General features: G+C 37.2%; 1 protein-coding gene across 3 annotated transcripts in view; it reads left to right on the top strand.

Annotated features, from left to right (window-relative positions):
* Dpyd (dihydropyrimidine dehydrogenase) overlaps positions 1-20,659 on the top strand; it is a 709,900-nt gene that overhangs the window by 302,252 nt on the left and 386,989 nt on the right. For all 3 annotated transcript variants that reach the window (XM_070007768.1, XM_070007767.1, XM_070007769.1), the window contains exon 11: positions 5,224-5,434. In XM_070007768.1, the coding sequence (XP_069863869.1) occupies positions 5,224-5,434 (211 nt within the window). The remainder of the gene's footprint in view (positions 1-5,223; positions 5,435-20,659) is intronic.

Here is a 20,659-nt window from a genome sequence, read left to right as displayed (position 1 = left end):
ACATTCATGCCCCACATTCACAGAGATGCTGATTATTAATGATCAGAAAGCATTAGGCATCAATAGGCTAGTACCAACATTTGTGAATGCTCACAAAACACTGCTTAATTAGAGTGGCAAAATATTAAGACTGATGTATTTATATTGATCACTGAGCAGATCTGATCACTCTGGTCCACCATTTCCCAATGGTTCTGATTGACAAGTGAGGAGAAATACTACCTTCTTTTTTATTTCCCCCTCTGTTGTAGGATGGTCTGTCTAGGTGGCATGTCTTCTGAATGCCTTTGGTTGCCTGCTTTGGGATGGGTGTCTAGCGCCTACTCATTCATTATACTGACATGTGGTTTTCCTGTCATTAATTTGAATATCCTTCAGGGTCTGATAACCATTTGTCATTACAATGGATAAGCAAAACTTTACTCAAGGTCCTCTGTGTGCCAATCATTTTGATGGACACAGACAGGGCAGGGCCCTGTTGTCAGGCTCCCTCCATGTGGCATACTGGCTAGAAGATATTCTGGTTCACTTAAGGTCTGTGTGCATGTTCATTTTCTCATATTTCATCAAAGTGTTGACTGTGTGAACATCATATTTGAAGTTGGAGGTAGAGTGGGATGAATGAAATATTTCTATATTGAAGGAGTTTTATGAAAGAATTTATCATTTGATATGTACATTTAGCTAAAATCTGTTATCATCTACTTTCCTATTTTGAGATATTATGTTCCATGCCTTTGCTATCCATTTTTGTTGGGTAGAATTTCCTTTATTCAAAAGTTACCTTTGTTAATTCAAGGGATCCCTATTAACTTGTTTACAGTACTATCCTCCTAAGTCCAACCTTTGTTTCCCATAGTTCATGATGTTAGAGTCCTTTGTATATTTAGACTAAGAAGCTCGAATTCTCGTACCACTGAGGACAGTTGTTTTTGTTGGTGGTGGTGATAGTCCCAGTGCTTGAACTGAGCCTGGATGCTGCCCCTGAACTTTTGCATTCAGAGCTAGCGCTATCATATTGAGCCTAGTCACCACTTCCGGTTTTGATGTAGTTAATTGGCAAAAAGGGTCCAATGGACTCTCTTGCTTAGGCTGGCTTGCAATCATGAGCCTCAGATCTCACCTTCCAGATAAGCTTAGATTATAGGTGTGAGCCATGAGCACCCAGTCTTGAGGACAGATTTATCTAGCCAATCTCTTTTTCCAGTTATGCTTGACTTTGTTTGAGATTCAACACTTTAATTAGAGTCCCATTTCCCCCCCCCCCTTAGACTCTACTATAAATTTTTTTCTTACACAAAGCTAAGCCACATAGAATTAACTATCCAATCAGGATGTTTAGCTAAGACTTTTAAAGTCTATTTCTTTTAGTCCAAAAGAGATACAGATTGGATATCTCTTTATGTGGAATGCTTAGAATGAGAAGTGTTTCAGATTTAGACATTTTTTTTTCTTCTAACTTTAGCACATTTAGAATATTGCCTATACATACTTAAATATCATGTGGAGGGGATTCTAGCTAGGTAATTTATTTTCATTTCATGCCCATCTGATACACACAAGGTGAACGACAGTGGGAACAATATTTTTGGTGCACCTATGTTTTGGCTATGACACATGACGTGAGGCCAGATGTGGAATTTTCCTGTGGGAGTCTCAAATCAGTGGTAGGAGAGCTATAGATGTTTCAGCCTTTGAATGTCACATTTTGAGATTTGGGATGCTCAACCATATGCTTCTTTAGCAGAGAGCCCCAAGGATGTGAAATCCCCAAATTCACCATGATGCCCAGAGTGGTGTGGCCTTCGTGCCACATCAGGGAGACAAAGTTGATTTGAAGCTAGGTATTTTGTTGTAATAATTGATATGGAAGTTGTCCTGTCATGCTTCTTCTTTGTGTGGCAATGAGAAGCTACACATAACGCCCTTAAAATTAATCCTGCGAGAAGCACGTATTAAATAGTGCAAATTGGTTCCTATGCCGTCCAAAAATAATCCGAAGGCTATTTTACCTGATCTATAGTGTTGGCTGTTTTGTGTTCTGCTAATATCCTAATTGTCCTAATATTATATTCTCTTGATTGTCCTAAAATTAGATCAGTTATCCTAATATTTTTTCAGAAAATTTTATCCTAATCTCACTATTTTCCCCACTACAGTACTGTGCAAACAAACCAATAAATATATTCAAATAACTTCCTTTTGTACATTTCCCCTGATGGAAAAAGTTATTTAATAGCAACATATTGTGAAGAACTCATCTAATTAATGTGTGCCACCAAGAAGTCAAACCCTGCATATTTCAGAGAATGTAAATGTCCCTGAAGTTCAAGTAGCCAAAGTTCAGAATAATCTTGGTTCGTATCAGGCAGTGTTTGTATCACACCAGGTTTCTGTCTATGGTTGGACAGTGGGAGAGAATGCTCAGTATTCAAACACAAATCCTCTTTAGACAATTCCAAGTGGAGCTTATACGAAAACAATTTCTTATCTTCATAACTGCGCTCAGATTTCAGGCTCTCAAATCTAAAAATCCATACTATAAAGGAATTCAGGCATTAAATCTATGCTAATTTTATTTTCCAATTTTAATATCAAATTTTCCAAAACCTCATAAGAGACATATGTATGTTTAATACTACTTACTTTCAACAGACAAGAAAGGAAGACTAGGACAAAACAGATCTTAAATCAATCTGTGACATACTCTTCCCAACTGGGACAGCATAATCCTGTATTTTATTTATTGTCTCTACAGAAAATAGTGCTAGTGTAAAAATGCATGGTATATTGATTTATTCAAACCATAAACATTCAGCATTGCTATTCAATAAAGTGTGGTATTATCATTAAAATTTAGCATCACTTGACATTTTTGAAACACAATAAACTTGTTTATTTTGTGCTACATTACAGACTGTGACAAAATAATGTGGAAAACATATTTTGCAGACAGGTACCATATTTATTTTGTCATTTGAATCAGTCAAGCAATGGCTTACCTCTTATAGAAAAATTATAAGGGGTATTAGAATTTCTTTGTTTTAGGCCTGCTGTTATGAGTCACCTCTTGAAATCATAATCCCATTGATAAGTGCTGAGGCATACTTGAAGAAATGTTTGGGGAAATGTAAATTCAAAGGATAGCAACTGTGAATGAACAGCTTTTATATGTAACTTCTGTAAGATTAAGTTCTAGTTGAGGCACTTTTCCTTTCAGGATTGTCTTCAAAATCACCACATACTAAGGAATGTTCTGTTGTTATTCCCATATTGACTTCAAGAAACCTTTTCCAAAGCACAGTAGAAACAAGTTTGAAACCTGATTCAAATCCACTCCCTTAAAATCTCCCTATCGAGGACGTAAGCAGTTTGGGATTTAACTTTTTATATATTTACTACTACTGTATGATGCCTATTAGTTATTCTATTCAAATTTTGCAATTTAATATAAGGCAATGGCTTGCAAAGATTTATAAGTACTCCTCCTTTTAAGCTTAAAAGAGAAATGGTAGACAGAATAACCTATAATTTAAAAAAATAACTTAAGGGACTGAACTGCTTCCTTTAACTTATAGTATTGGCTAGTGTCTTTAAATGGTTGTATATTCTCTTTCCCTAGGTAGTCTTTTCATCATTGCTCTTTAAGTTTAATACTATAGTGTTATTGCATATTTGTGTATGTGCTGCATACACAAGTTTTGAGTGGATGAATGGTCTTCAACTCTAGTGTCTCTCATTCCTGGGTCAATAGCATAGTCCTTAAGCCACAAATACTTAAGCCTCATCCAAATAGATCTAGAAACTCTGGGGGGTAGACCCATGCAGTCTCTTGTTACAAAACATTCCAGGTGATTATGATAGGTGCCAATGGAGGAAGCAGTGGATCTTGGTAGATCTGCTGAGCGTTTACTTGGCCTCCACAAGGGAGGAAAAATGTATGGGAGGGAATTTTTCTTTCTTTCTTTTGGGAAAGAAAAATTAGCATACTAGTTCAGATTATATTCACAAAGGCCTGGCTACTCCAAAAAATAGCTCAGGGACAGCGTCCAGCCCCATGACTGATAAAAAACAAAACAACAACAAAAAATAATGAGTGGAATATAATAAGTAAATTTTGAGTGTACCTATCTATTCTTTTAATGACATGAGCACAGATGAGAAATGGGATTTCTGGATTTTATGATAGACAGGATAGTTATGATAGAGTTACAGGAAAGTTGGGGAAGGGAGTGGGAATTTGTCAAGATGAGCATGCCTGTTTTCCTTTCACATTTGTAATTTGTGGCATTCACGATTGTGCTGTTGTAAAAGGAAGAGGAGGTTGAAATCTGAAAATTGCAGTTCAAAGCCAGCCTGGGTGGGAAAGTCTGTGAGACTATTCATCACAGATAGACAAACACACACACACACACACACACACACACACACACACACAGACACACACACACACACACACACACACACAGAGCTGAAAGTGAAGTTGTGACTCAAATGCTAGAGCACTAGCCTTGAGAAAAATAGCTCAGAAACAATGCCCAGAGAAAGGAGAAGGAGAAGGAGAGGAGGAGGAGGCGAAGGAGGAGGAGGCGGAGGAGGAGGAGGCGGAGGAGGAGGAGGCGGAGGAGGAGGAGGAAGAGGAAGAGGAGGAGGAGGAGGAGGGAGACAAAAATGATATTCATTATCTTTTTATTTTGCAGTTCTGCACGTTTCTCTTCTTTTTAACCTTCTTTTCTCTTACCTTACATTCTGGTCACATACTCGCACAAATTGTCTCACCCACCTCATTGACTTTTTTCCAGCTTAGATCTGCACACCTTGTTAATAAACACAAGTATTTATTTTCATATGTACGATGATTTAAAAAGGGACCTTAATCTGCAGACTTGGAAGCACCAACAGGCTACTAGAGTCAGAAACCTTATACATAACACCAACCCTAGAGCACTTGAAATAGAAAACCTGGGAAATAACTCATGAGCTCGTCCCTATACATTTTTGTCACTGCTCCAATTCAAGACGGCCTCCCTACCCCAGGCAGGAGTGCACACGGTGTTCATAGATGAAGCCCGAATCTTGGCTTTGGTGAAAGTGAGAGAAAGCTTCCTGGATGTTGAAATACTGCAGCAGTTACCATATGCATTTGGATAGGAAAATCAATGGTTCCATAGGATGATAAATAATTTTAAACATGTTTCTCCTCTCTGTTCTTCTGCGTTTTAGATGGAGCTTGCTAAAGAAGAAAAGTGCGAGTTTCTGCCTTTCCTTTCCCCACGGAAGGTCACTGTGAAAGGCGGGAGAATTGTTGGGATGCAGTTTGTTCGGACGGAGCAAGATGAAACCGGAAACTGGGTAGAGGATGAAGAGCAGACTGTCCACCTGAAAGCTGACGTGGTCATCAGCGCCTTCGGCTCGGTGTTGAATGACCCAAAAGGTACAGGCCTGGCTTGGAAGCTAAAAGTTGGGGTGTAATTTTTCTGCTGCTCTAGTACCCCAAAAGTTTCTGGCTCTTGGCAATAATTGTTTTTTTTGTGGTTGTGTTTTACCTAAACATTTATTTCCCACTTCGTGTGTGTGTGTGTGTGTGTGTGTGTGTGTGTGTGTGTGTGTGTGTGTGTGTGTGTGTGTGTGTGTGTGTGTGTGTGTGTGTGTGTGTGTGTGTGTGTGTGTGTGTGTGTGTGTGTGTGTGTGTGTGTGTGTGTGTGTGTGTGTCTTGAACTCTGGGCCTGGGCTCTGTCCCTCAGTTCTTCAGCTCAAAGCTAGCGCTCTACCACTTGAACCACAGCACCACTTCTGGTTTTCTGAGTGGTTTATTGATGATAAGAGTCTCATCGGGTGGTAAGAGTCTGCCTAGGCTGGCTTTGAACCACAATCCTCAGATCTCAGCCTCCTGAGTAGCTAGGATTACAGGCGTGAGCCATCAGCGCCCGGCTTTATTTCCCATTTCTAATACAGAGCACAAGGACCAGACTTGAAAGGCCCGGTGCATACAGAATCAATACATGTACAGAATTAGTTGTAACATGTCAAAAACCAGAAAACAACAGCAATCTTTCTTTGAGCAGATATCTAAAAGATGTGCTTTACATTAAAATAATAATTCCCTTGTTTTTCTTAATTAAACTAGAATATGAAAATGTGGCTGATCTTTAATGATGTGGATGAACTGGGTTCTAATAAAATACGTGCGTGCGCGCGCGCACACACACACACACACAGACAAATTAAATGAATGTTTCCTTCCATTTTTCTACCAAACTATGAATGAAAACATTAGACAATTCAAAAGTTTTAAATCTTGTCATTTTGCCTAGATGACAAAATTGGATTTGCTAAAGAACAAAACCTTTAAAACGAAAACACAAACATTGCACATACATCTTCAGTGGGATATTTAATTCTATCATTTAATATTTTGGTTTTACCCATATAATATTTTTAGGGGCCAGGGTAGATAAAGAAAAGCTCAAGTTTCTCGATGTTTTTCTCAAACAATCCGTTGCCTTTTAGTTTACACTTTTTTTTTTTTTTTTTTGGGTCCGGTCATGGGTCCTGAACTCTGGGCCTGGGCACTGTCCCTCAGCTCTTCAGCTCAAGGCTAGCGCTCTGCCACTTAAGCCACAGCGCCACTACCGTTTTTTTTCTTTTTTGCTAATGTGGTGCTAAGGAATCGAACCCAGGGCCTCATGCATGCAAGGCAAGCACTACCACTGAGCCACCTTCCCAGCCCCTAGTTTACACTTTTTAAAAGGTACTTAATTCTCTTATTTTCTGAACAAGATAATTAAAAGAATAACATGTCTGTAGCTTAGAGATTTAGGAATAATAATAATAATAATAATAATAATAATAATAATAATAATAACTACAGAACTGAAACCTGACCATTCCTGTCTGTGACTTCATACTCTATCCATGGTAAAATGATATTTTCTGTCTAAAGTAGGTTTGGACCCATGAATGCAAATGTGCTTTTTTTTTTATGCAACAGATAAGCCAAAATTAAACCAGTCATCAGGATATTTTATCTGCTGGATATTCCCAACACCTTGGCATTTAGAAACATCCAGATGTTTAATGTCATCAAGATACATGTTTTCCAATAGTTGGATGATGGGCTGGATGTGTCACTTTCCATCTAGATGTTTGCAGGATGTGTAGACACAGTAGCAGGATGGTATTTTTTTTTTTGTAATTCATTCACTGAATTTTGGATGGAATAATAAAGGAAAGTTGTATTTGACTATCTAAAAATCCATCACATTCTTGTTCTTCTGCATACCATCCAAAATTGAGTAAAAATGTTGGATCATGCTTAAGTAACAATTCTGTGGTTGATTTGCTTACCAAGAAATAATTTAGCTCACCTATGTAAATTCATGTTCCACAACTGTCAGTCCTGACATTAGAGAGAAGGCTATCTTTTCTTGAACAAAACTTAGGTAGCCAAGGCTCACATCAGTTCTTGTTGTCTCAGATATTTTATAAGCTCAGGAAAGCCCATGAGATTTGTATCTCCAATTAAGAGGAGCCAAAATCCAGGAGTGTAGGTATGGCTAAAGTGAGAGATTGCCAGCCTTTGAGTTCAAACCCTACACATCTGCAAGCAGAAGAAAAAGGAGGAGGAAGAGGAGGGAAAAGAGAGGAAGGAAAGATTTGATAGGCTTATTCTCCTCCTAGCCTCATTTTGAAATTGAAGAACTTATTTTGAAAGAGAATCCTACATAGTCAATTATCCTCCCTCCATGTCTGCATGAATACAGAACTACTTTCCCAGTGAAGGGTGCTGAATTGGATTTAACAGCACCCATACCTCTCTTCCTCATTCACGTATTTTCAGTATCGTTTTTTCCAACCCCCACAGGTTGGAATTCAAGGCTTTGAATTTTTAGCCTGGTACTCCACTGCTTTAGCCACACATCCAGCCTTTCAATATCATTTTTCTTTTTTTTGCTTTGCTTTGCTTTTTTTGTTGCTGTTGTTGTTCTGGTCATGGGGCTTGAAGTCAGTGCTTGGGCACTGTCCCTGTGCTGTTTTGCTCAATGCTGGTGCGCTACCACTTTGAGCCACAACTCCACTTCCAGCTTTTTGTGGTTAATTGGAGATATGAGTTTCACAGACTTTCCTGCCTGGGCTGGATTTGAACTGAGATCCTCAGATCTAAGCCTCCTGAGTAGCTAAGATTACAGGCATGAGCCACCAGTGTTCAGCTTTCCATGCCATTTTATTAAGAAGAAAAACATGGAAGAAAAAGGTAGGAGCAATCTGCTTTTATTAGAACCTGACCAGAAAGATCTTTTCCAAATCTTAAAATAAGTTGCAAAATCAGAAATCATGCACATATATGCCATGATGAAAACTGGTTGATTGGAACCAAGTTGTCCATTTATGTTTTTTTATAAAGGTAGAAACTCATGGTATCCCTCTTTTACCCTGCATTCTTTCACATCCTATGTCTGTGTCATGTGTGATGATATCTGTGTGATACTGATATAACTATTATATATATGATACTTATTTGATAACGATACGATTATCACATGGAATACCTATTTTAGTGTATTTATCCATTTATGTCTCTTCATTTCTCCTTTTCCCTCCTTTCCAACCTCACTTTGCATGGGCTCTCATGAAATCCTGGTGGAACACAGTGACATCTTTTCACTCTTTATTCAACACTCTGTTAAATATTTCATTCCATTTGAATGTTCTTCTCCAAGTCACTGAACCTTTTCAAGACTGAGCTTCGTGTGTTGAAACAATGACAACAGAAACAAGCGGAGTAAACCTCTCGGTATCCCAGGACTGTCAGAATTAAAAGGAAATCATGTGAAAGGGCTTTGCAAACCAGAGTTGAACAAATTATTATTGTTTGTGACACTCTCTTTCCTAGGTTTTCTTCTGCCATTCATTTCAAAGCCTATCAATGACTATTTTTCTTCTTTCCTTTGGCTATACTTCATAGTACTTTCCATGTTCAAACATTGCCAATTTTCTTTACTTAATATATGTATGCATTTAGTGACCTGATTATGTTATCCTTCCATTCATTCATTCATTTGTGCATGCATGAATGAGTGTAGGCATGCATTCCTGAAAACACACTAACCTTCTCTTGAGTGCCATGTAGTAGCTAGACTTACAGTAGGCACCGTTTCAGTTCTTTGTACATTATTTTCTTTACAGGTTTCAGTAGACATCCTTTTGTCCCATATTTATGTTCATGCATGTGACCAATATTTACTGAGCATCTAATGAATGTCAAAAGGCCAAATTTTACTCTGGAGGGAACAGAGATGAACGAATCAATCTTCTTTACATGAAAAGTCACAAATGGAGAGAGTGACATAAGAACTACTTACCACATTTAAAACGCATTGAGACCTGTATGGCACATCAAGAAAGATGTACAAAATGAATGGCAGCTCCTTTATCAGACTTTCCTAAAGCCATGTTCTTTTTAGACTTGCTATTTTTTCATATTACATTGTGGTTATTGTACATAGTACGATAGACTTCCCCGTCCTTTCAAGATGTTATCCCAAACTCACATATCTAACTCCAAAGTTCTCCTTTTGTTATTGTTATTGTAAACGTGAGGTACAGAGTTACCTAAGTTAAGAGTACATTTCTTACATGATCTTGTATTTAAAGAATCCCATGGACTCCACTCCCAAATTACTCAAGCTGATTCAAAACTTTGGCAAAGTAGCAGGTTATAAAATTAACCCCCAAAAATCAATGGCTTTTCTATATGCCAACAATGAGAAAAGTGTGGCTGAAATTAGGAAAGCAACTCCATTTGTAATAGCCCCACAAAAAATAAAATACCTAGGAATTAACTTAACCAAAGAAGTGAAGGACCTCTATGATGAAAACTTTAAAATCTTGAAAAAGGAAATCAACACAGAACTTAAAAAATGGCAAAACCTCCCATGCTCCTGGATTGGCAAGATTAACATCGTGAAAATGGCAATACTTCCCAAGGCTATCTACAAATTCAACGCGATACCTATCAAAATTCCACCCTCATTCTTCAAGGAAATAGAGGAGGCAATCCAAAAATTCATATGGAACAATAAAAGACCCCGAATAGCAAAAACGCGCCTCAACGGAAAGAACACTGCTGGAGGAATATCAATACCAAATTTCAAACTCTACTATAAAGCCATAGTAATCAAAACAGCTTGGTATTGGCATAAGAACAGACCTCAGGACCAATGGAATAGAATTGAAAACCCAGAAATGAACCTACAGACCTATAGCCATCTAATCTTCGATAAGGAAGCTAAAACAATAGAATGGAAGAAAGACAGCCTCTTCAGTAAATGGTGCTGGCAAAATTGGTTAACTACATGTAGAAAACTAAAGCTAGATCCTTATATATCACCCTGCACCAGAATCAACTCCAAATGGATCAAAGACCTTGAACTCAAAGCAGACACCCTGAAAACATTACAGGATGGAATAGGAGAAACCTTAGGTCTCCTTGGCTCAGGCCGAAATTTTCTGAATAGAGACTCGGAAGCACAACAAATCAAAGAAAGGTTGGACAAATGGGATTGCATACGGTTGCAGAGCTTCTGCAGGGCAAATGACATAGCTAGCAAGATCAATAGAAAGCCCACCGATTGGGAGAAGATCTTTACTAGCCATACAACGGACAAGGGTCTCATATCTAAAATATACTTGGAACTCAAAAAATTAAACCCCCCAACAACAAATCCTCAAAGAAACAACTGCCCAATAAATAAGTGGGCGAAAGACTTAAAGAGAAGCTTCTCTGAAGAAGAAAGAAGGATGGCCAATAGACACATGAAGAAATGTTCAACATCCCTAGCCATAAAAGAAATGCAAATCAAAACAACATTGAGATATCACCTCACTCCAGTTAAAACGGCAAAAATCAAGAACTCTAACAACAACAGATGCTGGAGGGGATGTGGACAGAAAGGAACCTTACTTCATTGTTGGTGGGAATGTAAACTTGTTCAACCACTTTGGAAAGCAGTATGGAGGTTCCTCAAAAGACTTCACATAGATCTCCCCTATGATCCAGCAATCCCACTTTTGGGCATTTACCCAAATGTTTACAAACAAGACCACACTAAAGCTACCAGCACAACTATGTTTATTGCAGCATTATTTACCATAGCTAAGATATGGAACCAACCCAGATGCCCCTCAGTAGATGAATGGATCAAGAAAATGTGGTATATATACACAATGGAATTCTATGCCTCCATCAGAAAGAATGACATTTCCCCATTTGTTAGGAAATGGAAAGGCTTGGAAAAAATTATAGTAAGTGAAGTAAGCCAGGCCCAAAGAAGCATAGGTCCCATGGTTTCCCTTATTTGCAATATCTAGTATAGGTATGAGTCAAGCAGAAAAGGTCAGATAATGTGATGTTAGGAAAATGAACCCTTAAATATGTATTTTAATGTTTTCATTTCTTTCATGCATATGTTTCTAACGCATTTATAAGATTATTTCTTTGTTGCTTTGTATGTCCCTCCCCCACAGTGTAACCCCCGCTTTCACTATATTTGATGTCAGTATAACATGTGGAGGAGATGGGGGCAAACAAGTCGTTTAAGGATTCAGGTGGACCTGTTGCAACAATGAGAAGTACAAAATGTCATGTCAAAACCAGCTTTACAATGTTGGTGGGGGGGGAGGGGGGTATAATTGGGTTGGGGGAGGGGGAAGGCTGGGAAGGGAGGTGAAGGGTAAACAAAGGAGGAGGCTGCAATGCTTGGTAAGAAATGTATGCATTATCCTGCCCATGTAATTGTAGCCCCTCTGTACAGTATGTTCTCAAATAAAATAAAATAATATTTAAAAAAAAAGAGTACATTTCTTTTTGGACACTGTCACCCCTTCCCTCCAATTACTTTCTTAAGGTAATGTTTCCAGATGCCAGGAATGCATGTTTCTAATCCTAGATATCCAGGAGGCTATAATCTGGAGAATTGTGGTTGAAGCCATCCTGGACAGAAGTCTGTGGGATTTCATCTCCAATTAACCAGCCAAAAAAAAGTCAGAGCTTGAGATATGGTTTAAGTGGTAGAGTGCCAGTCCTACAACTGTAAGACCCTGAGTTCAAGCCTGATCCTAACAAAAGTAAAGAAAAAAATTACCAATACAACTTAATATTTCAGAGTAAGTCTCTGCTTGCAGAGCCTTATTGAATAAGTGGCTTTGTGTATGTGTGTGTGTGTGTGTGTGTGTATATATATATATATATATATATATATATGTAAATTATTCCTCACAGTTTGTAGCACAGGGTAGACTTCTTTGGAGATAACTCAAGACAATCTTGATTGATGCATGCATTATATAGATAGAGGATGAAATTCAAGAAATGAAATAGTCTTGACAGAATACATAGAAGATAGAGTGATCATTTTTGTTCTCGAGTCTCTGATTATACTAATAGTTTAAATGAAAATACTCTCAAAGTTTTAATTAGGTTAATAATATGTATTTAAATGTACTGTAATTGTGAAATTCAAGATATTATTATTAAATTTTTAATCTCAGAATTTTTCTCTGATAAACTACAAACCTTTTTCAAGTCTATTAATTTATATATTTTACAATAAAAGGTGTAAAATAACTTTGTGCCCCCACTATACCTGTACTAAACATGTGCTGCTATTAAAAATAAGTGCTTTGCTGACTTACAGAAAACATGTAAGTACAAAATTCCTCAAATAAATAAGGATAATAAATTTGGACAGTAGCAAATTATTACTCCTAAGGCTAACAACAATTCTAAATAGTCATCAGTATTTTCTTAATTCTATTTTAGTTCTTTGTGGTTTTCTTTATGGAGTTGTACCAATGAGTAGAGAATAGAAATTAAAGAATACATATTTCATATGCTGATGTACAAAATATCTGTGTGCAAAACTGAATTGAATCTGTCAGTAACAATGCCTCCCAAATTCTAAAGGCAAGGGTGTCCAATTACTAATTCAATTGAAATAATAACCTTAGCTTTATTTAATGTTTCCTGTGACAAACTGAAAGCAGTTTCAGCATTTAAAAATTCTCTTTTATCCCCCTAGGGTATATAAAATTCCCAATCACCTTAACAGAAATTTTTATTGTCTTAGATTAATTTCAAAGTACTATCAAAAACTTTAAGGACAGAATGCTTCAAAGTGATATTTTTGCTCCCAAATGGTCTTTTTTATTAGAATATTCTAAACACTGATTTTACATATGTATGTATATATACATAAATGGATAAGCACATATATGCATATATAAGAACATTACTATTGCAATGCTCACTGATTATAAATTTTATCTCTCTTGTTTTCTTGGAAAAGATCAAGCTTAAGAAATGTCTTATATTTATATTTTTATAATTATATTTTGTTATTTTATGTTAAATTGTGTTATATTTTTATTTCCTTTGTTTATGGAACCAAACTGCTAGTGATGCAGTATGCAAATACATTCTGTTAGTAGCACACATGAACATAATCTTCCCTTTGTATATGCGCGTGTGTGTGTGTGTGTGTGTGTGTGTGTGTGTGCATTGCACTCTGAGCTCAGCTTTCTCACTTATAGCTGACACTCTACAATTTAAAACTGTACATCCACTTTCAGATTTTGCTGCTTGTTTGGAGATAAGAGTCTGAAGGATTTGTCTGCTTGATCTGGCTTTAAACCAGGATCCTCAGATCTCAGCTTCTTAGAATAGCTAGAATTATAGGCATGAGCCACTCACTCCTGGCTTAGCTTTTAATTACTATGAAATAAATAACTAAAAATGATTAATGCATTACCATTATTCTAAATCTCATCATTTATTTTTCCAGCTGATCCAATTATAGCCTGGTCCTCACACACCTTAGAAGTCTAGAAGACACTATTTAAGCTGCTCTGAATGCCCTTCAAAAGGAATGCACTTTGATCTATGCTGTGACCTCTGAACTTTCCCCAACTGCCAATCAGAACTCACCTCCCGTTCTTTTGAAATCTCCACTTTAAAAGATCTATGTCCTTTGATCCTTGAGAACTTAGAATAATTTTTATCTTCAAATTAGACTGTACACCCAAAGAAGACAAAGATTATACCTTTATAGTCCATTGGAGTCACAATGGCAACTCACTAACTCATCCCCAACAAATATATCTGTGCATGTCACTCAATTTGTTTTGAAACATTAATTTTATTAAAACTAATCATTATCTTTTCCAGGCTAATTTGGTTTATTTTTTCATAAAAATGTAAAACTTAAGAAAATAATTTATTACTCTATTGCTACTGATTCTTTCCTAGCTTTGGCATACATTATTTCACTGTTTATAATTCAGTGAATGCCACATTAATTAGAATGGATCTGCTATATCAGCTCAAAGCAGGAGCTCTGAAAACAGTCTGTGCAGTTGGACACCTGGCTCCAGTCTTTCCAAAATTTATCCTCCTAAAGTTACTTGGCTTCTTTCTAATTTGTGATGTTTATCAGTCAAGTGGGATAATTTAAATAAATCACTCACATATGTAAAGTTCTTATATAAAAGTCTAGCAATAGAATCTCTTAAGTTTCAAATGTAATTATATAACATATCAGAGTTTAATAATCAAATTGAGCTATATTATACCCTTAGGACATGGAGAACCTTCCTTCCTTCCTTCCTGTCTCTCTTTCTCTTTCTCTTCCTCTCTTTCTCTTTCTTTCCTTCTCTATTTCCTTTCTTTCCTTTCTTTCTTTGCCAGTCCTGGGCCTTGAGCATGGGTGCTGTCCCTTAGCCCCTTAGCTCCTTTTGCTCCGGGCTAGTGTTCTGCCACTTGAGCCACAGCTCTACTTCGAGGTTTTTCTCTGATTAATTGGAGAGAAGAGTCTCAAGGACTTTTCTGCCTGGGCAGGCTTTGAACCACCATCCTCTTATCTCAGCCTCCTGAGAATTTAGGATTACAGATGTGATCCACCACCACCCGACTGCAAGGAATTTTTCTTTCTTTTTTTGACCAACACATATTTATTTCTTAACATATAATTACATACTTGAAAAACAATCCATGTATATTAAATCACAAAACTCATATCACATTCAAACAGACCTTTGCCATCAAAGGTGTTCAATCAGCTTTGCATCTATGGGTGTGTCTGCTGGCTAAGCCTAAGGAGGATGCAGGACTCTCCATCACCACCCAGTCCCTGTCTACCTCACCCTTGGTCCTGCTACTCAGGGCTACTGGCCCTCCATATCCACTAACAAAATAACCCTGGACATTGTCCAAGGTTTCCCCAGGCAGAGGTTCCTCCCCAACACAGAACTCCTCCTGTAGACTCATGTAAGAATCATTTTATAGACAGCAGCCACAGTACTTTCTTTAGCTTTGAATCTTGAATAGAAATAAAGAGGAAAGCAGGGAGGAAAATTAGTGTTGGTTTGTTCTATTTTATGCATCCTTTAGGTTTCTATTGGTATTATTATTTTCCTCCTTTTTACCTTTTGAAACCAAACTCTTGTTTAAAGACTTCCCAAATGCTACCTCCATGTAATAGCGGCCCCTCTATACATCACCTTTACAATGAAAATAAAAATAAAAATAAATCACAGGAATGGAGACTCAAATGGAAAAAGGTCAAAGAAAAAAGAAGCAGTCATTGTGACAGGTGTGGAGATAAGAATGCAAGGACTAGAGAGAATTGTATTTAACAATGAGGACATCAGGGGTAGTAGAAGTTCTGTCAACCTTGCTTTCTATTTAAGCAAAGCACTTTTGAGATTTATGATGTTTAAGTGAGCGAACACAATATATTTGGTTAGTTTCATTTGCAGAAAAAATACTCATAGTTTTGAACTCATATATGTAAAAGTGTTTTGTGCACATTTTTTGTATTTTCTCATGCCATTGAATGGATTTTCTTTCTACTAATTTTTAGTTGTCATTAATATCTATATTGAGGAATAGAGATAGAGTTCAGTGGTAGAGTGCCAGCCTTGAGCAACAAAGCCAAAGATGAGTGTGAAGCCTTAAGTTCAAGCCCAGTACCACAATTCTGGCTATATGTATATTATTAAAATACATATATACCTTTTAGTATATATATGTACTTTATAGTTTTATAGTTTACTGTTTTATATAGTATATATATAAAACTATATATTATATACGTGCACATATATATTATATGCATATTATATACATAGTTTTCAGTCAAGTATTTAAAGAGCAAACCATTTTTAAATGAAGCAGGTTTTGTCCTTTAGAAACTTTTCTTTTTCTTCCCTTTTGCAAAAAATAACTTTTTCTTCCCTTTTCAAAAGGGAAGAAGGAAATGCTTTTGCGGATGCTAAGCTTTTGAATGTTGTGAGCTGGGTTAATGAGTTTCAAACTCTAACTAGATAAAGCTGTGTCAGCACAGGGACACACAGCCCCACTCAGCTGGGTTGAGTGGGCCATGGAAAGATGACCAGTCTGCCAAGGCACATCTCCAAGAGAGATTCATACTAGGAACCTCATACCCAAGACCTATTTTATTTTCCTGCTCATCTTGCTAGGAAGTAGACATAATAAAGAAGAAAAAAATCCAGTTCCTTCTGAATATTTAATGTAGCCCTTAGAAAACAACTCCCATGTGAGTCCTAATTGCAATTACTTGCATAAGAGAAGTGGCTTTGGGGTGGGGGAGAAGAAAGGTTTTCAAACCACTCATCAATCCATCATATTAGAAGTCTCTCAGAAAAGTTTTGGAAAGTCTCATAAGGGTAAATCAAGCCTTCTCTCAATATCAGCATTGATTATTACTAAAGTTCACTTCCTCCTCATACCGATAAAAGGTAAAAGATATGGCTTAATTAGCTTTGTTCTGGTTAAAGTCAGAACCATATGTTTCCAGTTAGGCAAGAAATGGTGGGTCTAAGACTCTAGCAATGCAGAGAAACTTAGAAATATATTTTTCAAATATGTTCTGTTTTTTCTTAATTATTTATGTGCTTGAAAAATAAAAAACTTTTAAGGTGAGCATAGTTTGAGTTAGATGCACACAAATAATATTTATTCATGCTTTAAAAGACCTGAAAACAGTATGTTTGATTTGTTTTACTATTTATTAAAATGTTATTTATTTGGTAATACTTTAAGAAAATTAAAATCACTCACACCTTTCAATAACTACACATTAAAAAATTTTTTAGTAGTAGGCTTTATTTTTCAAACAATCAAACATCTCTTCCAGAAACTACTGGTGGAACTTAGAGATTCCAGAAAATTTTCTTTGAATCACTGTCTAGTTTGGCTTTCGGTTTTCAAAATTCCTCTTTTTCCTTTACCAAAAAATCGTGAAGAGGAAACTGAAGAAATAAAGTATCAACTTGAAAAACTATTGTAATTGTTTTTCTCTATTGTATGTATTTTATGAGCAGGAATACTTGCTATTGCAAGTTATTGCATTTTTAATGTTAATGTTACATGTTGTTACATTTTAAAGAATGAATTAAATAATCTTGCACTTTACCGCTAGATAAGTTTTTTATTGTTGTTGTTTTTGATTCTGATACTGGGGCTTGAACTCAGGCCCTAGATGTGATCATTTAGCTTTATTATTCAAGTCTGGTACTGTAGTACTTGACCCACAGCTCCAATTTTGTATTTTTTGTGGTTAATTGCCGATGTGTCTGATAGATTACCTCCTCCCCCCAGGCTACTTTGAACTGTGATCCTCACATCTCAGCCTTCTTTTTAGAAGGAAAACAGCATTATACATATGAGCCACCAATATCCAGCTTGGAAGGCCTTTTGTAACTAATGGCAACCTTTAGAGGAAGGGCACTACTCAAGATTAATGTAACTAAAAATAGATGAGATAGAACTGAGAAACTGGGCAGTTCAATTTATAACAAGCTGGCAATATTATGATATATTACCTTGCCTTGGATTTTTCTTTGGATTTTTCTCCAAACATGCTGGCAAGGATGTAAGTTATCTTATATTCTACCTTCTTGAATTCACATGCTTGTTTGCTTACTATCTTCCACTGTCTGCTATTGCTGGCCTTGAGCTAGGAGCTGAGGATGAAGCCGTGAATAGGCACATGCAGACTTTGCCTCCTGGAAGACACCATTTAAAAGGGTGGGACTCACAATCTCAGTGATGGCCCAAACTTCTCCTGGAGAAGTTTGGAGTCCTAGGAAAGCACCGAGCAGAGTCTAGCGGTTCATAACAGCTTCCTTGTGGAAGTGGCTGGGGAGTTGATATCTGCAGGATGTGGAGGAGTCTCCAGGTGGAATGGGGGTGGAAGAGGAAGATTACACAATTTGCTTAACACCACACTTTTAGATTAACTAGTCATTTTACAGCCCTTTATAAAAAAGCTGTAAGAGGAAAAAGATATGTCTTTATAAAGTTGTCACCAGCCTACGTATTTCATGTATCTTTTCATCTTCATAAAAGAAATTAGAAATTTTCCATTTCTATTTCTAAACTGGACCCTTATTTTGGTTCTATGAGCTCTATGATATTGATTCTCTCATGATTCTCCTTGCAGTGAGCATTCATCTATCTATACACACCTATGCAGTAAACCCTGTTCACACACCTGACACGTGGTATTCAGAGCTCTTTGCCCCTCAACGATGTATTAACTAATGGGAGGAAGAGGCATGCTAGCACACGTATTGCCACACATGGGATAACTTGAGATGACATTGAGCCTAAGTTGCAGAGTTGAGTAGGAGTTTCTCTGTGGGGAAAAAAAAAATCTCTATGCAAAGTATGGGTTGACAGAATGGCCTCGTGCTCATGCGCAGACAGTGGAAGGAATCTGGGTACCTAGGGACAATGCTGCAGTTATATAATGATGGAAAGTGGGCAGGGATAAGAAGGCAGGAAATAGAATCATCAATGTCTGAGAAGCCAATGGACTCTCTGCTTAAATGAGCTTCTTTTATATTTTAATTACGTTTAAGGAGTGGAGAGATGTGTGTGTGTGTTTGCTTAATCATTTCTTTTTGATGCTGGGTTATGCTAGGTAGTTCAAGGTGTTCTTCATCTTAGGATCCTCCTGCTGCAGCCTCTAATGTGCTGAGATTACAGATAGGTTCCTCCATGCCCAGGAATGGGGACATTTATCTTGAATGAGGTAATTCTACCAGGTCTTTAGAAACTCCCCTTCTCTTTTTTGTATTTTTAACTATGGTTAATGTGCTTCAACTAGTTGGGAGTTACCAACCCAAGAACTGGCTGTGGAGAAGGTTGAGATTACTAGACAAATTTATTTCTATTACTGAGTGCACAAATAACATAATTACTCAATAATGGGGTCTAATTCTACAAGGTAGGGCCCCTTTATTTGGTGCAGCTCAATAAGATGTTTCATTCAAGGAAAGAAAGAGAACTTGTGTTCAGTTGTCAGTTGCCAAGCCGGCTTGCCAAGGCAGTGCTATTGTATGTGCCTAATTTTTTCAATTCATTAATTACAATCACTAATTTCAGCTTTGGAGGAAAAAAATGTGAAAGGTTCAGAGAGACAGCATAGATGTCACGCAAGTGGTTATTTTTTCCACAGAGAAGAAACTACCAGGACTGTAAAAAAGCACACCTCTATTCCATGACTGTCATGTTAAGAAGAGATGATCTGACATTAAGACAGAAGAATGTCAATCAAGACATCAAAGGAATTTTCTCAAAAGTTACAGCGAATAAGGTGGACAAAGTTTTGAGGGGAAAAAGAAAGAAAATTCAGAATCGGGGTAAATTTCCTAAGTAGCATAGTCAGAACTTGGTCATGTGTTTGATATGGAGGTTGGGGATGAGATGTCTAACTTAGAGGTAGTAAGATGTTTATAATTCTGGCAGAGTTCCAAAGCATAACAGATAGATGTGCCTGAGAAAAACAGGGATGGACACTTTGGATTTATCATTGAGAACAGACATTCACTGTAGGACTGAATGTGCGGCTCAAGTTGTAGGGTGACAACCAGGATCAAAAACACCAAATATTGTCAGGTGCTGGTGGCTCACAACTATAATCCTAGCAACTTAGAAGACTGAGATCTGAGTATGGTGGTTCACAGCCAGTCTCTTATCTTGAATAAACTACTTAGAAAAAGCCAAAAGTGGTGTTGGGGCTCAAGTGGTAGAGTGATAGGTTTAAGCTCAGGGCCAGCATCCAGGCCCAAAGTTCAAGTCCCGGGACCAGGAAAAAAAGAAAAAGAAAAGAGAAGAAAAGCTAAAAATGAACATGAGGCTCTGAGTTCAAGCCCCAGGAATGACATGAAAAAATAGTTTAAGAAAAAGAAAGAAGGAAAGGAAGGAAGGAAGGAAGAGAGGGAGGGAGGGAGGGAGGGAGGGAGGGAGGGAGGGAGGGATGGAAGAAAAAGAAAGAAAGAAAGAAAGAAAGAAAGAAAGAAAGGAAGGAAGGAAGGAAGGAAGGAAGGAAGGAAGGAAAGAAGAAAGAAAGAGAAAAGGAAGAAAGAAAGAAAGAAAAAAGGGAAAGGAAGGAAGGGAAGGAAGGAAGAAAGAAAAGAGACATTAGGTGTTATTCCATCCTGCTTGCCTGCTCTTTCAGTGTCATAACTTATTTTCAAGAGCACTCATTATTTATTAATTGAAATGAATAAAAGTTATTATAACTTATTACAAAAGTATGATTTTTAAGTACCTAAGGCATTTATTCTAGGATTG

This window comes from Dipodomys merriami, unplaced genomic scaffold (genome assembly GCF_024711535.1).
Source record: "Dipodomys merriami isolate MVZ:Mamm:240054 unplaced genomic scaffold, mDipMer1.0.p SCAF_7, whole genome shotgun sequence".
Lineage (NCBI taxonomy): Eukaryota > Metazoa > Chordata > Mammalia > Rodentia > Heteromyidae > Dipodomys > Dipodomys merriami.
This window is presented reverse-complemented; position numbering and strand designations above follow the sequence as displayed.